Here is a 14,061-nt window from a genome sequence, read left to right on the forward strand (position 1 = left end):
CTGGGTAGGGCTGGCTCTGCCCCACTTCTTGATTCTGAAATTACATCGCAGCCAGTTGGTCCCTGCCAGGACCCAGGGGGCCCGATTTCCAGCCCCTCCTCCCTTAGACAAAAGACCATCACCAGACCGCTCCTCTTGGGGAGACCAAAAGTTCGGATCAGTATGGAGGAATAAAACAGATACTTAGACAACCAGATAAATCTTTATTGGCTTCTTGATTTTTTGGCCTTTTTCTCTGGAACCTGGGAGCTCTGAGCAGCTTTCTTGCCCCTGCTGAACCAGGACTTTATGGACTCTATGAAGAATCGAGGATTCTTCTCGGACCAATAGCAAAGTATACTGGGAGAGTGAGGAAGGCAAATAGCAGAACCAGATCAGATCACAGCCTTCCTATATTTGTTCTTATTCTAGGAATTATTCAAGCTTTCTGCTCTTAGGTAAGCCCCAACCTGTTTTCTAAACCCCATCCCCAGTGGAAGGCCAGCTCTCAGACCCACTCTGCACTTAAGTCCCACCCTTCACTCCAAGCCCTGTCTTTCTCAACGGAAAGCTCACAAGATGACAATGCTGGCTATCAGCACCACAAAGCCCCAGGTTAGCACTCCAACCAGGAGTCGTCTTGTTGTCTTCTCCACAGTTGGAGACTGTGATGGTGGAGACTGTGATGGTGAAGACTGGACAGTTGTAGATGAGTTGGTGGGAGCCCAAGTCAGTTCATCTGTGGCCATCTCACCCGGGCTAGGGATGTATGATGACTGTGTCTCCTCCACGATTCTTTTAGGCAACACTGATAGAAGAGGAGGAAGGAATAGTCCTGGGAAGGCACAAAGGCCCCACACAGCCAAAGCAAGCTCTCCCTGCCCCAACTCGCCTCAGAACCCAAGCCCACCAGGAGACAATCACACCCCCCCCCCCCCAATTGCGTGTAACCGGAACACACTCAGAGGGGAATCTTGTGGCAGTAGCCAGGGCAGGAAATCACACCCTTCTGGCCTGAAACCACACCCCCGGCAGGAAGTTATTCTCCCATAGGTCATATCCCTGAAGCAGACCGCCCCCAACCTCAGGACCCTGAATCCCATACTTCTCTCGATTCCCCAGCACTGACCTGTGACATGAAATAGGATGATCGTGGCTGGACTGGATTTCACGGTGTTCAGCTGGCAGCGATAGGTGCCCGCATCCTCCGGCTCTACCATGGTCTTGGTCAGAGTAGGCTCTTTCCCTTTGGACACCAAGGTCTCAGCTTTGTCCTTCCAAACCTAGACCCAAGCTCAAGAAGTCACAGAGGCCTGGGGAATTCAGGGATTGGGGGAGTACAGGGCAGGGTATAGGGTTCCCAGGGGTCAATGGCAGCCAAACGTGGTGGGTCATGGGTCATGGGAATTGTGGTGCAGGCCTGTGGACCCAGGGTTCACACAGGCCTGATGGACTTGGAGTTCAAGGGTACCGGAGTTGGAGGGCCCCACCCTGTAAAAGTTGTAATCAGTCAGGCCTTGAGAGGCTCGATGCCAGTTGAGTTCACAGTCCAGGATCATGTCTTCCATTTCATGGACCTTGACTCTGCGCTCTGGGGATAGAGGATCGCTATGGGATGCTCCTTTATGACTCTTGACCCTCCCTTAACCCCCTTCCACTCTGTCAGCCCCCTCTTTTCTCTTCAGCTGACTGTAGTCTCTGCCTGCTCTATAGTCAATCACTCCCCTGGCTCCACCCCTTTTGCGCCAACACCTCCTAACGGGACCCAGCTCTCTTACCCCCACAAGTCAAGGACTTCCGACAAGCGTGAACCTCCTTCTTGCAGTTACTGCACCAGATCAGAGTCTGCAACATCATACCTGAAGGAGCAGGCTCAAGATCATAGTCGCCCACTAAGAGGCGGGGCTAAAAGGAAAGGGTAGGTTGGGGCTAGAGGGTAGCCCTGTAGGAAGCCAGGATATAACCAGGAAAGAGTGCTCCCCAAGATGGTTTTGGCACAGAAGAAATACTGGAGACCCAGAAACCTCTCAGACATGGAAAATGAAGAAACACTGAGACCCAAAAAGGGGAGGAGAAAGGCTGAGTGTTCACAGTTGCAGGGATGAGGAAGAGAGGACCAGCTCTCATAATACTGACTCACCACATTTGTTGGGACAAAAAGCTGCATCGGAAGAGAAAAAAAAGAGAATCAGATTTTTAAGTTAAAGGGAATGAGAAGGGGCAAAGAAAGAAGCTGGGGCTAGAGCTCCTGGGTTTGAGTGCGGAGGACCTGGGTGCCTGCTCTCCGCCTGGGGTCTGAGGAACAAGGGGGCTGGGAGAGCTGAAAGGCCGGACTTGGAGAAGCAATGAACTGGGGACAAGGACTCTTGCACTGTGGGAGGAGGGGGCTGGTTGGTGTTCATGACTCCCGCCTTCCCTCACCCTCTTTTTGGAACTGAGCAGCATATTTGGCAAAGGTGTCCTTTTGCAGGCTCAGCATCCAGAACAGCTCCTTCACGAAGAGCTCACCTGGAAAGAAGCAGGATGGAGCAGGGTGGTCTCACCCCCCCTTCCAGCTGTGAGGTATGGAAAGTTTGCCTGTCTGCAGAGCCAGGCAGTCTGCTTTTCAGCCTTCTCAGGGAAGAACAGTGAAACTGAATGACCACGTAACACTGACTAAGGGACAACTGGGATGAGAGCAGTGTATGGTCTCCATTTTAGAGATGACAAAGCTGCAAGGCCACACAGCTAAGAAGTGACAGAGCCAAGAATGGGACCTAGGCAGTCTGGCTCTAGTGCCTGACCTGCAGAGCAGGCATCATCAGCAATAACTTCTGGAGCCCCTCCTCTGCCCACTCTGAGCATTTACCTTTTACATCACTGTCCGTGATGCGTTTCAGATCCTTCAGCAAACTCCAGGAAGCTTTTTCTAGTGTGGCCTCATCTGTGGGGAGAGATGGAACTCCAGATTCCAGTGTTACTGTCTCATTGGCTCACCTGTTCTTAGAAACTACAATACCCATGGGGTCACTGGGCAAGGATAGGCCTGGTTAAGGGATTATCCGCCCGTAGCTTTCTGGGAGTTGTAGTTTTATTGCATAAAAATAGCAGGATAAGGAGTAAGTACTGGAACAAAGTATTTGCTAGACCTGGGGAACCCCGAAATCTGTACCCAAGTCTGCTCCATTCCCGAATCCCGGAGACTCTGTCCCAGCCCTTTCCCCTCTGCACCAAGCAGTTTTATCCCCAGACCCTTCTTTTCCCAGAACCCAGGAGTCCAGGCTTCTCCCTGCCCTCACCAACGGCCCCCATATAGGAATCCTCGTCAAACGGTAGTTCTTTGAAATCTTGCACAGCCTGCGTTACCCTTTTCATCAAATTTTTGTGATGTTCAGCCACTAGATGGCCAGGCAGGTAATCCGTCTCAAGGGAGTTTAGCGCCTCCTTGACCTCTGTATCACATATAACACAACCCAGGGCAGGAAGCAGGCAGCTGGCCAGCGCCGCCACCAGGAGAGGAAGCCGCGGCCTCGTAGAGACCATAGTGCGCAATCCGCGCAGATCCGCGGGAGGAGTCTTCTCACCCCAAACCAAGAGGAGGTGAGCGCTAAACGAAGAGATGCCCGTCCCCATGATTATGGACCCCCAATTTGCAGGGCGCACACTTCTCGTTAGGAAACCGAGTCCCGATGCAGTCTACACAGCGGTGCTGGATCTTGACTCCAGTCTTGTACCCGCAAACACTAGGGTTCGCTGAAGAGCCGAGTCCAGGTTATGAGGGCTTTGAGAGGGCAGGACCGGGCCCGTCCTTCCACTCTATTTTCCCACTACTATAATTAAGGATTTTGTTAAGGGCGAGGGTGAGGTTGGTTGAAGGGTAGGGAAAGCATTTGACTGGAATCAACGTCACGGTTCACCCCTATCTACAGGGTACTACCACAGCCTCAGCCTTCCAGCTTCCTACGGAAACCCCCAAATTCCCAGAAGATATTCCCTGTGGGGGTCCTGTGGCCCCGCCCAGAAACCCAACTCTGAGTCTGATTGGACCTCAACAAAGGGAGTCCCAGCCTATCGCGACTTGATGTCATAGAGGCGGTCGACTTTTTAGACCAGAACTTCCCAGCATCTATCGAGAATGTTATATCTGCTCTGGCTTTCCAGAGACGGGGAAAGGAATTCTGGCCTTCAGCTTCCTCCCTCCCTGAGCCCCAGGACGCAGGATGCCCACTACCCAGCCATGAGTCTCGAATACACTAGAAGAGGTCCTGCTCAACCCTGGGATTACGACTCCCAGAAGGCCCCAGGTCTCTCCCTAGCAGATGACCGCAGCCAACCCCATAGCATTATGGGGAATGTAGTTCAAGAATTTTACTCAGCACCGATAACAGTATAGTATAGTGGTCACTAAAGGTAAAGAAGGGAGAAGAGGGTCGGAGAAGAGGGTCTGGAAAGGATAAATAGTGAGGGAAGGAGATCTGACTTGGGATGGTGAACTCAATACAATATATAGATAATGTATTATAAATTTATACACCTGAAACCTATATAATTGTATTAACCCATGTCACCCCAATAAATTCAATTAAAAAAAAAAGAATTAGCTCACTTCCTCCTCCACCTTCTCTCTCAGCCTCTGGGTCTGAATGTCAAGGTCCCAGAGTGAGGTCTGGGGACCAATACTGAAAGTCTGGGGAAAGGTACTGGGACTCAGAGACCACAAGTCGAGCAACAAGAGGCTGCCTGCTCTGAGCAGGGACAATACCCTAATACATGAGCCATAAGAGTCTCTAGAAGTTGTGCATTTTCCCTCCTAACACACACACAGACAAACAAGACTCCAAAAAACCTACAAACTCAGGGGTTGGTGTTGTGGACTTTTAATTCATACTTCCCTCACCCCACCTACGGCAGCTGAATAGGAAATAATAGTCTCCCAAAACTCTCTGAGAAGACTAGAAAATGGGTTTAGGTTTTTAGACAATTCTGTGACAAAGTATCTACCATCACCCCCTTCAGAAAGCATCAAAGAGCTTCTGGAATCTGAGTCAAAATCCCATCCTCTTTAGCCTGACCTTGGCCAAGGGTATGCTCCTGCTTGGGTATGAGGGCAGACCAGGTTCTGTGTACCCCAAATATTTCTACCCCTCACTTGCCCAAAATCAGATTTAGTCATTCTATGACTTCAGTGCAGACAATGTTTTGGCAAGGGACACAATACCAACGACTTTCTACAAGCCCAGAGGGCACATTTATGCTAGCTGACTTCGGGAAAACCCATCCCATCTCCCCAGCAGCCTAGCCACAGAGGAAGAAATGTCCTTAATTGGGAGAGGCAACCCAAATGCAGAGCTGCCTGTCTTTGGCTGTTTTTGAGCTTAAAAAAAAAAAAAAAAGTCCCCTTAAATTTCTGGAAAGTCTTGCAGCCAGAAGCAGCAAGACTTCAGCAGCCATCCTCATCTTTACCTCCCAGGTTTTAGCCTATCAGCTGGGCAGAAAAGGTCTTTGTGGTTTCTTTCAGGGACTGAGAGGTTAGAGAGACTTCCACTCTTCTCACAGACTGCCCCAGCTACACAGTTTTTCTTCCATTGATCTTTCTGGCAGTGGTGGTGTTGAGTTTCTGATTCTGCCTTTGTTCAACTCTTCACCAAAATTATCCAGAATTCCAAGACCCCCAACCCTCTGGAAGGGCCCTGCAGTGTTCTTCACAGGCATTAAGCTGGCCCTCTTTAGGGAAAATCCCCCATCTAGAAGCATTCCAGACACATAAAAAGGGTAATTGACAAGTACTTGCTCTAGCACACCCACTAGTCCTGAGGACCCAAGAGAAGAGAAACATCTCTTCTAGAGAAGACCCAAATAGTCAACACTACAGCAGGGAAGTCCCTAATTCCTGGGTGGCGGGGGTGGGGGGGATCTAGAAGTACTTTGGATATGGCCTGGGAACTACAGGTGGCCACTGTGCCTTGTAGAACTGTCTGAGCCTCCCCAGACACTGCCAGTCATCATGAAAATATTTTCTGCTGGTTCTAGAATGTTTAGGTCATTGCTAGAAGCCTCTCTTTCTCTCAAAGTCTAGTCAGGTAAAATCACTCTAGAAATGGGTGCCCACCTGCTGCAGGACCACCACAGGCTTCTCCAGAAGCCGCAAGGCCTCTGAAGATGCCTAATGCTGGCCCTAGGCTGACCAGCCTATTAGAAAAAAACCCCATGGCAATTTCTGGAGTGGAGACAGGTCTGCAGTTATGTCCACCCACGCAGGCAGGAAGGCAGCCTCGGGTTTGAAGATCTTGAGGAAGCTGGAGTTAGGCAAGGTGAAGTTGGCTAGGTAAACCGTGTCTCCACCAGCCAGATGGGCGGCCCAGAAGCCAAAAGTGCCAATGGTCATGATGGTGTGGTCACACTGCATGAGCAGTGCAAAGTCACTCTCCTGTGAGCCCCTCCTGCCCTTCGCCAGCAAAGATAACATCTCCCTGGGAAGTGTTAATGTTTTCCCAGCACCATTCCATGCCGTTACTGGTAACCACAAAGATGGGGGTTTTATGCCTTGCCCGGAACCAGTCCATGGCCTGCTGGAGGTAGGCGCTATTACCCACCACACCCTTCCAGCGTTGGGGCATAACCTTCAGATAGTCCTCACAGAGCACATGGACACCCACGAAAGTGCGTGGGAGGTGCCCAATGCGGGGCAAGCAGAGCTGTCTCAGGAAACTTTGGGCTTTTTCCCGAAGGTGATCATGCAGGGTGAACTCACTCCGGATCTGTTCCCGGAGATGATAGAAGAAGGTCCAGGAGCAGGGAAGCCAGTGAGTTTCAGGAAAAGATCCTCCAAGTGGACATACTCCTCCAACATCCAGTCATGCAGGAGCAACTCCCGCCAAGGCGAGCGGCTGTCTACCTCAGGGGCCAGCACGGGCAGGGTGATGCAGCACACTGGGGCCAGGGCAGCGTGCATGGCGGGCTGGATGAAGGCCTGGGGCCGTTGAGCTGGGCCAGGGCTAATAGAGTAGCATACTGGCCCATCTGATTACCAAACCGGCCTTCGGGGGAGATAGTCCAGGTTCCTAAGAGGGAGGCAGGGTGCTTGGGACAAAAAGAGGAGGTGTTGAGATTCATCGGAGTGCCTGACAGGCAGAATATGGCCACTGGGGCAGTCAGCAGCGGTTCGTCTGCAAATAGGACTGAGAGGTCCAGCCCATTATGAAAGATGTCTTGATAGATGTGGAGGAAGAGGATTGTTGAGAAAACACAGATTAGCAGAAATGTCAGACAGAGGCGATGGCGGCTAAGGGTCCACATGGCTGCAGGGGACAAAAGGTGAGTTAGCAGAAGCTCAGAGCCTGGGGGAGACTGTCAGGGAGGGGCACCCCGGAGGAATGAGGGGGCTAAGGGTTTGGACTCGAGATCTGAGGGGAAAAGGGATCAGTGTCCAGGATTCCTGGGTCTGAAGGGGGAGAAGCTGGAGGTTTGGAATTCGGGCAGAGGGGGATGTGAGATGGTGAAAATTGGTGGTTTCCAAGATAGCTGTGGTCCCGGGTCCAACACCTTGTCCCCACAGCTTGCAATCTCACTATCCCCACCTGTAAGGCCCACTGAAGTTGGATTGCATCCCACCAACTCCTTTCTCAGGTGTACAGGTGTGTGAGGGGCAGAATCCACCAGAGAAGTGACAGGAAGGACAGGCCAAACAGACCGTGAGAGGCTGGAGGCCCAGGACTGATAAGAGATCTCGATTCCCTGATTCCCCTAGGAGGAGCAGGAGCTGGGAAATGGGGATGGAGGAGACTTCCCTCGTCAGAGGGGGTTAGAGGTTAGAAGTGTGGTTCCTGGGTTTGGATTCTCCTCACTTCCCACTCACCTGAGTTCCTGGAGAGCGGCATATACACGGTCGGCTTAGTGCAGCCTGAGTGCACTTGTCCCCAAGAAGAGTCTACATCCGGCCGCCCCCGAACGACAAGCTCCAGGTTCCCAGACCCAGCAGTCCTCCCCTCCACGCCTCCTCCTTCAGAAGGCAACCAGAACCCCAGGAGGAAGGAGAGTGGGCGCGGTCCGCTAGTTCATAGCCTCCACCTTCCGCCGGCCTGACAGGTGGCTGCGAGGCTGAGCCCCGCCCGTCCCCTGAGCCCAAGGCTAGGCTGGTAGTCTTCAGACCCAGCCCTCCGGGGACAGGCCCCTTCTCCTCGGCATTGGCCAGCAGGAGGGCTGCGTCCCGGGCAGCCTACCTGTCCACCCAGGGGCCGCTTCCTTCGGTGCACTTGGAGACGTAGCGCCCAGATGCCATGCTGGACCTGGGCGATCCGGTCCCTCAACCTCTCGCTCCCTCTTCCCCTCCGGAGCCTGGGTTTGCCATCTCTCCCGAGTACCTGGATGCTCCCAGCCCAGCCTCGCCCCAGCCGCTTGAGGTGGGGCCGCACCCAAGTCCCGGCGAGGAGGGCCGTTCTCCTCCCGGGACGCGTTCTCCCTGGGGGGGGGGGTGGAGAACCTGTTGGCCAGGCTGCCCAGAAGCGGATGAAAAGCCTCCCCCAGCGCCCAGAATCCGACATGAGGGTGTCCTCGCGCCCACCAGAGGCCGCTGACCCCCACATCCCCCTCCTCCCCCCGCGGTCCACCGACAGATCCGAGAGTCGCGGCCCGCAGTCTCTCCCGCGGGGAGAGTCTAGGGTCCGACGCCCAGCTGCTGCTTTCCAGGCGGGCGCGTCCCGAGGGCAGTCTCTCCTGAGGACTGAAAGCCAGAGTGGAAGAGCTCTTTTTGCCTGTCGCAGAGGCCGGAGCTCAGAGCCCAGCGCAGGAACAAAAGCCTACGCTCAACAATAGGAAAGAAGCTTCCATTGCTGAAGGTGCCACCCCACCTCACCCACTGGCCTCAGCAGTCTGACCACTGTCATTCAATGAACCGAAGACTCAGGAATTTGACTCGACTCTCTAGATCAGTGGTCCCCAACCCCCGGGCCGCGGACCGGTACCGGTCCGCAGAAAAAGAATAAATAACTTACATTATTTCTGTTTTATTTATATTTAAGTCTAAACAATGTTTTATTTTTAAAAAATGACCAGATTCCCTCTGTTACATCTGTCTAAGACTCACTCTTGATGCTTGTCTCGGTCACGTGATACATTTATCCCTCCCACCCTAAAGGCCGGTCGGTGAAAATGTTTTCTGACATTAAACCAGTCTGTGGTCCAAAAAAGGTTGGGGACCACTGCTCTAGAGTCTAGATAGTTGATCATAAATCCTCCAGACCCAGGGCGGGGCTGGGAGTCCTTAGACTAAGAAAGGTCCAGGCCTCCGGCACCTTGCTCCTTTCCAATCTCTTCACCCTTAGCTTCCAAGAAATTGCCCACCTTCCCTCCCTTTGAGCTCTTGGGTCCAACTTCCTTCTCTGGAGCCTGGCTCACCTGCCAACTCCAAGTTACAGACCACCCCCTTCCACCCTCCCACCCAGGCTATTCTGGGAGCATCTTGTCTGGACCTGGGGCTTTGGGGGTTTTTTTCCCTCAAAGTGAGAAGGGGGGAGTGGAGGCGCAGACAGACAGACTAGCATGCACCGGACCAGGATCTACCCGGTATGACCACTAGGGGTCGATGCTTTGTCTGGGGCATTGCTCTGCTGTAACAGGAGCCATTCTAGCTCCTGAGGAGGAGGCCATGGAGCCATCTTCAGTGCCGGGGCCAACTTTGCTTCAATGGAGCCTTGGCTGCAGGAGGGGAAGAGAGAGACAGAGAGGAAGGAGAGGGGGGAGAGGGGGAGAAGCAGATGGGTGCTTCTCCTGTGTGCCCTGGCTGGGAATCAAACCCAGGACTTCCACACACTGGGCCGATGCTCTACCGCTGTGCCATACAGCCAGGGCCCTGAGGTAGCTTCTTTAGTGAAAAAAGCACCAGTACTGCATCAGAGAAGCGGAAAAGGCCTGGATGTTTGGTATACCAGCTTCTGAGCAAGGGTTGGTGAGATTGAAATTGGAGGTTGGCTCTCAGCCAGGTGAGAGACTTCTGGGCCAGTTTACCAGTTTCCTTGTGGAGGACACTTTGGTCATGTGGCATTTGCTGATTTCCTGAGGAGTGAAGAATCTGTGTCTGAACCCCAAAACCTAGAAATTCAGGTGAATGAAGAACTCTAGTTATGAGACACAATCTGCAACAGTCATTGTGAGAGGCTGACAGTTTACAGGCCCCTAGCCCCTCCTCCCTCAGACCCAGAAGTCCAGGCCCCCCAGTCCTGCCCCCCTCAGAACCAGGAGTCCAGGCCGCCCAGCCCCTCCCCCCTCAGCCTCAGGAGTCCGGGCCTCCAGCTGGAAGGACCCCCTGATTGCATCATCCGTTCAGGCTGACCTGGCCACGGTGGAATCCTTGCTCCTGCCAAGTGGGTCAAATATCACAGGTCAGGCGTAGAAGGTGATTGGGCGGGTCTGTCTGGATATAAATTCTGGAACTTCTACATTTATCCCTAGAGACTTGAGTGTCCCATCAGCTGGGAATCCACATGCAGAAGGACCCAGGCATTTGGACTACCTGAGCAGCAATTCATGAATCTACTTTCCTAGCCGAACAGGATCTGAAACAGAATCTAGACCCTTCAGCACTTCAAACTGCAGTCTCCAGATCTTGTTTGAGGACACAAGCCATTGATGGGCTGGGACAAGGCCAGATTCTTGGGACTGTGGTTTCCTGTGCTAGCTGTCCTGCTGGGAGACTGCCAGGCACACCCAATCCCAGACTCCAACCCCCTCCTCCAATTTGGGGACCAAGTCCGGCAGCGGTACCTTTACACAGATGACGTCCAGGATACAGAGGCCCACCTGGAGATCAGAGCTGATGGCACAGTGGTGGGGGCTGCCCACCAGAGTCCGGAAAGTGAGTGTAGGGGCAGAGCCTGGACCTAACGGGGGAGGGGCTGGGGGCCCTGGACTCTGGGTCTGAAGAAGAAGGGGCTGAGGGCAGGACTCCTGGGTTTGACAGAGGAGAGGCTAGGACCCCATATTCCTGGGTCTGAGGGTGGAGGGGCCTGGGAAAAGGCTGTAGGAGTCTCTGATCACTATCTTCCCTCAGGTCTCTTGGAACTGAAAGCCCTAAAGCCAGGTGTCATTCAAGTCATGGGAGTCAAGACATCCAGGTTCCTGTGCCAGGGGCCAGATGGGACACTGTATGGATCGGTGAGTTTCCGGGATGCCCTCCTCAGATTCATCCTCCTATCACCTTCACCACCTGGATACCATGTCCAGCAACTGTGGCCTAAGCGAGGCTTGGTTCTGTGCTCTCTGCATAGCCCGACCTCACTGAAACCCGTAAAAGTGGGGCTGTTGTTATCAATTTTTGCAAGAAGGAAAACTAAGGCTTAAGCAGTGACAACATTGGCCCAAGTCTCGAGGTCTGTGAATGACAGAGTGGCCTAAGAGACTGCGTTTTGTGTCTCACAACTCAGGGAGCCTGTACAGTCAGTGACCATGACCTTAGGTGGTAGCCAGACTTCCCTGCTTGGTCTCAGAAAGCCTTGACTGTTTCCAGGGCTGGAATGTTCCTCTTTCTGAAGTGGGGATAGAAAGTGGGCCTTGCAGGACTGCCCAGGAATGTCCTAGAGGTTGGGGTGGGAGGCCTGGACCCCTGGGTCCTGCAGCGGGAGGTGTGCAGGTGTCTCTGATCTCTATTCTTGTCCCCTCAGCTCCACTTCGACCCCGAGGCCTGCAGCTTCCGGGAGCTGCTTCTTGAGGACGGGTACAATGTCTACCAGTCTGAGGCTCGAGGCCTCCCTCTCCGCCTGCCAGCCCACAACTCCCCATCCTGGCACCCGCCCCACCAGGGACCCTCCCGCTTCCTGCCGCTGCCAGGCCTGCCCCTGGTGCCCCCAGAGCCTGCAGGGCTCCCGGCCCCTTACCCTCCCAACGTGGACTCCTCAGACCCCCTGAGCATGGTGTGGCCTTCGCAGGGCCAAAGCCCCAGCTACACTTCCTGAAGCCATAGGCTGTTTATTTTTGGATCTCTTCTTTATTTATTGGGTTATTTATTTTATTTATATTTTTATTTTTCTTACTTGGAATAATAAAGAGTCTAAAAGAAGGATTGGAGTGAGCATGTGTGAGTGTTTGAGGACAGAAATGGAATCTGCTTCTCCTGCTGCTATTGATCCCCAAAGCCCCCTGCTGAGAGGATGGGAGAAAGTCCAGCCTCCCTGGGCCTCAGTTTTCTGTTCCCATGAAGTGTCCCCAGGGACTATGGACTATCCCTGCTTTGACAGGACAGAACTTATTCCCACTCACTCTACCTCCAACCTCTAGTTAATGTTGTGGAACTATTTCTCAGTGGTACCTCAATAACAGACAGATTCCTTTTGAAGCAGGGGATTATTTCTAATGACACTACAGGCCCATAGCCTCATGGGAAATGTAGTTTTCTGGGTTCATTTAGCACTAGAAATGGGAATACATCTTGGTCCTTAGACTAGGACAAGGACTTTTGGATCTTCGGGGTGTTTTTGATGTTGGATGGCACCCTGGGTCTTGAGGGATCAGAGGGCTGCACATATGGACATGTGAGGCCCAGGAGAACAGGGGAATAGGAACCTAGAACCTGGACCCCCTAGTCTGAGGGAGGAAGGGCTGGGGCCCAGAGATTTGGTCTGAGGGTATGGGGATTGAGGTGGGGAGTCCTGGGTCTCTGAAAAAAGACTTGAAGATCTGAATACATCCATCCAGGTGCTCATGGACTTTGGAGTATAATAACTATCAAGGACATACTTTTACGAGAGCTTACACTGATCACTGATCACTACAATGGCAATCGTATTACAATATATAAATGTATCAAGTTAACATGACCCACACCTTAAGTTTACACAACGTTATATGTCCAATATATTTCAATAAGTTTCTTTTTTTAATATGGAGTTTTATCCTTCTAAAAGAGAGATTCTGTTGAGTTATTCTGAGATCTCTGGGGATCAAGACCATGCCAGCATCTTCTGACTTCCCATAGCTTCCTACAGTCACATACTAATTGGAGCCTGTGAAATCTCTCTCTCTCTCTCTCTCTCTAACACACACACACACACACACACACACACACACACACACACACACACACACACACACACTATGACTGACACAACCACTGCTGCTGTTCTCAGACACCCTCTCCCCCAGGGTCTCTGGTCTCCTGTTCTCCCTGGAACAGTGCTGGCTTGGCCTCTCCCACTTATACTTCAGGGTTTGTGGGGCTCCATGGCCAGCTGGCTTTGGGGAAGACGCTCTCTGTGACCTTTCGCTCTCCTGCTGGCTCTGTGTGGGATTTTTGGTGGGGAGAGGGGATGGGATTTAGGAACGCAGAAACCATGCAGCCGAACCTGAATCTGACGAGGAAAAGTCAAGCAAATCTCAATCAAGGGACATGCTGCCAAAAACTGGCCTTGACTCTTTGAAAGTGTCAAGGCCAAGAAAGAAAAAGGTGGAGGAGTTGTTCACAGACCGGAGACTGGAGAGACAGCTTCACACAGTGCAGTGTATGGGGGAGCCCACTCCCCACCCTGGACATTCACAAGGCACTGGCTGATGCTTGACTGTGTTCTACACATTAGATAGTACTAATTTCTCCATGTTAAAATTTCTGATTCTAATCATTGTATTGTGGTTATTAAAAAGAATGTCCTGCCTGACCTGTGATGGCGCAGTGGATGAAGCATCGACCTGGAATGCTAAGGTCATCAGTTCGAAACTCAGGCTCGCCTGGTCAAGGCACATATTGGAGTTGAGGTTTCCTGCTCCTCCCCCCTTCTTTTCCTCTCTTCTCTCTAAAATGAATAAATAAAATCTAAAGAAATTTAAAAAAAGAGGAATGTCCTCCTTAGCAAAAGCACATTGAAGTATTTAGGGACAAAGGGACATGGTACCACCAATGTTTTCTCAAATGTTTCTGGAAATGTAGTTATATAATATTTAAAGATAGAGAGTGACCAAGAGAACAAACAGAGGGCATGAATAGCGAGAATTGGGGAGCCCAGATAAAGAATGTATGGAGTTCTCTGCACAAGGCTTGAAACTTTTCTGTAAGTTCAAAATTATGTCAAGTTAAAGTTACTCCTGTCAAAAATATCCATGCTGTAGCCACTTTGAAATGTA

General features: G+C 52.1%; 3 protein-coding genes across 3 annotated transcripts; 1 reads left to right on the forward strand and 2 right to left on the reverse strand.

Annotated features, from left to right (window-relative positions):
- Window positions 1-201: 201 nt before the first annotated feature.
- IZUMO1 (izumo sperm-oocyte fusion 1) lies at window positions 202-3,632 on the reverse strand. The gene is made up of 9 exons (XM_066373928.1): window positions 3,258-3,632; window positions 2,828-2,902; window positions 2,401-2,487; window positions 2,120-2,140; window positions 1,758-1,838; window positions 1,470-1,570; window positions 1,109-1,262; window positions 556-787; window positions 202-339 (listed from the first exon to the last, which is right to left on the reverse strand). The coding sequence occupies exons 1-9, from the start codon at window positions 3,589-3,591 to the stop codon at window positions 204-206; spliced, it is 1,221 nt and encodes a 406-aa protein (XP_066230025.1). The 5' UTR covers window positions 3,592-3,632; the 3' UTR covers window positions 202-203.
- Window positions 3,633-4,832: 1,200 nt separating this feature from the next.
- FUT1 (fucosyltransferase 1 (H blood group)) lies at window positions 4,833-8,306 on the reverse strand. The gene is given in 5 exon segments (XM_066373929.1): window positions 4,833-6,394; window positions 6,396-6,757; window positions 6,760-6,933; window positions 6,936-7,256; window positions 7,814-8,306. Coding segments are annotated over 5 exon segments (1,140 nt in total). The 5' UTR covers window positions 7,836-8,306; the 3' UTR covers window positions 4,833-6,133.
- Window positions 8,307-10,413: 2,107 nt separating this feature from the next.
- Window positions 10,414-12,008, forward strand: FGF21 (fibroblast growth factor 21). Its single transcript, XM_066371899.1, has 3 exons — window positions 10,414-10,807; window positions 11,003-11,106; window positions 11,613-12,008. The coding sequence occupies exons 1-3, from the start codon at window positions 10,582-10,584 to the stop codon at window positions 11,901-11,903; spliced, it is 621 nt and encodes a 206-aa protein (XP_066227996.1). The 5' UTR covers window positions 10,414-10,581; the 3' UTR covers window positions 11,904-12,008.
- The last annotated feature ends 2,053 nt before the right edge of the window (window positions 12,009-14,061 follow it).

Source organism: Saccopteryx leptura, chromosome 3 (genome assembly GCF_036850995.1).
Source record: "Saccopteryx leptura isolate mSacLep1 chromosome 3, mSacLep1_pri_phased_curated, whole genome shotgun sequence".
NCBI lineage: Eukaryota > Metazoa > Chordata > Mammalia > Chiroptera > Emballonuridae > Saccopteryx > Saccopteryx leptura.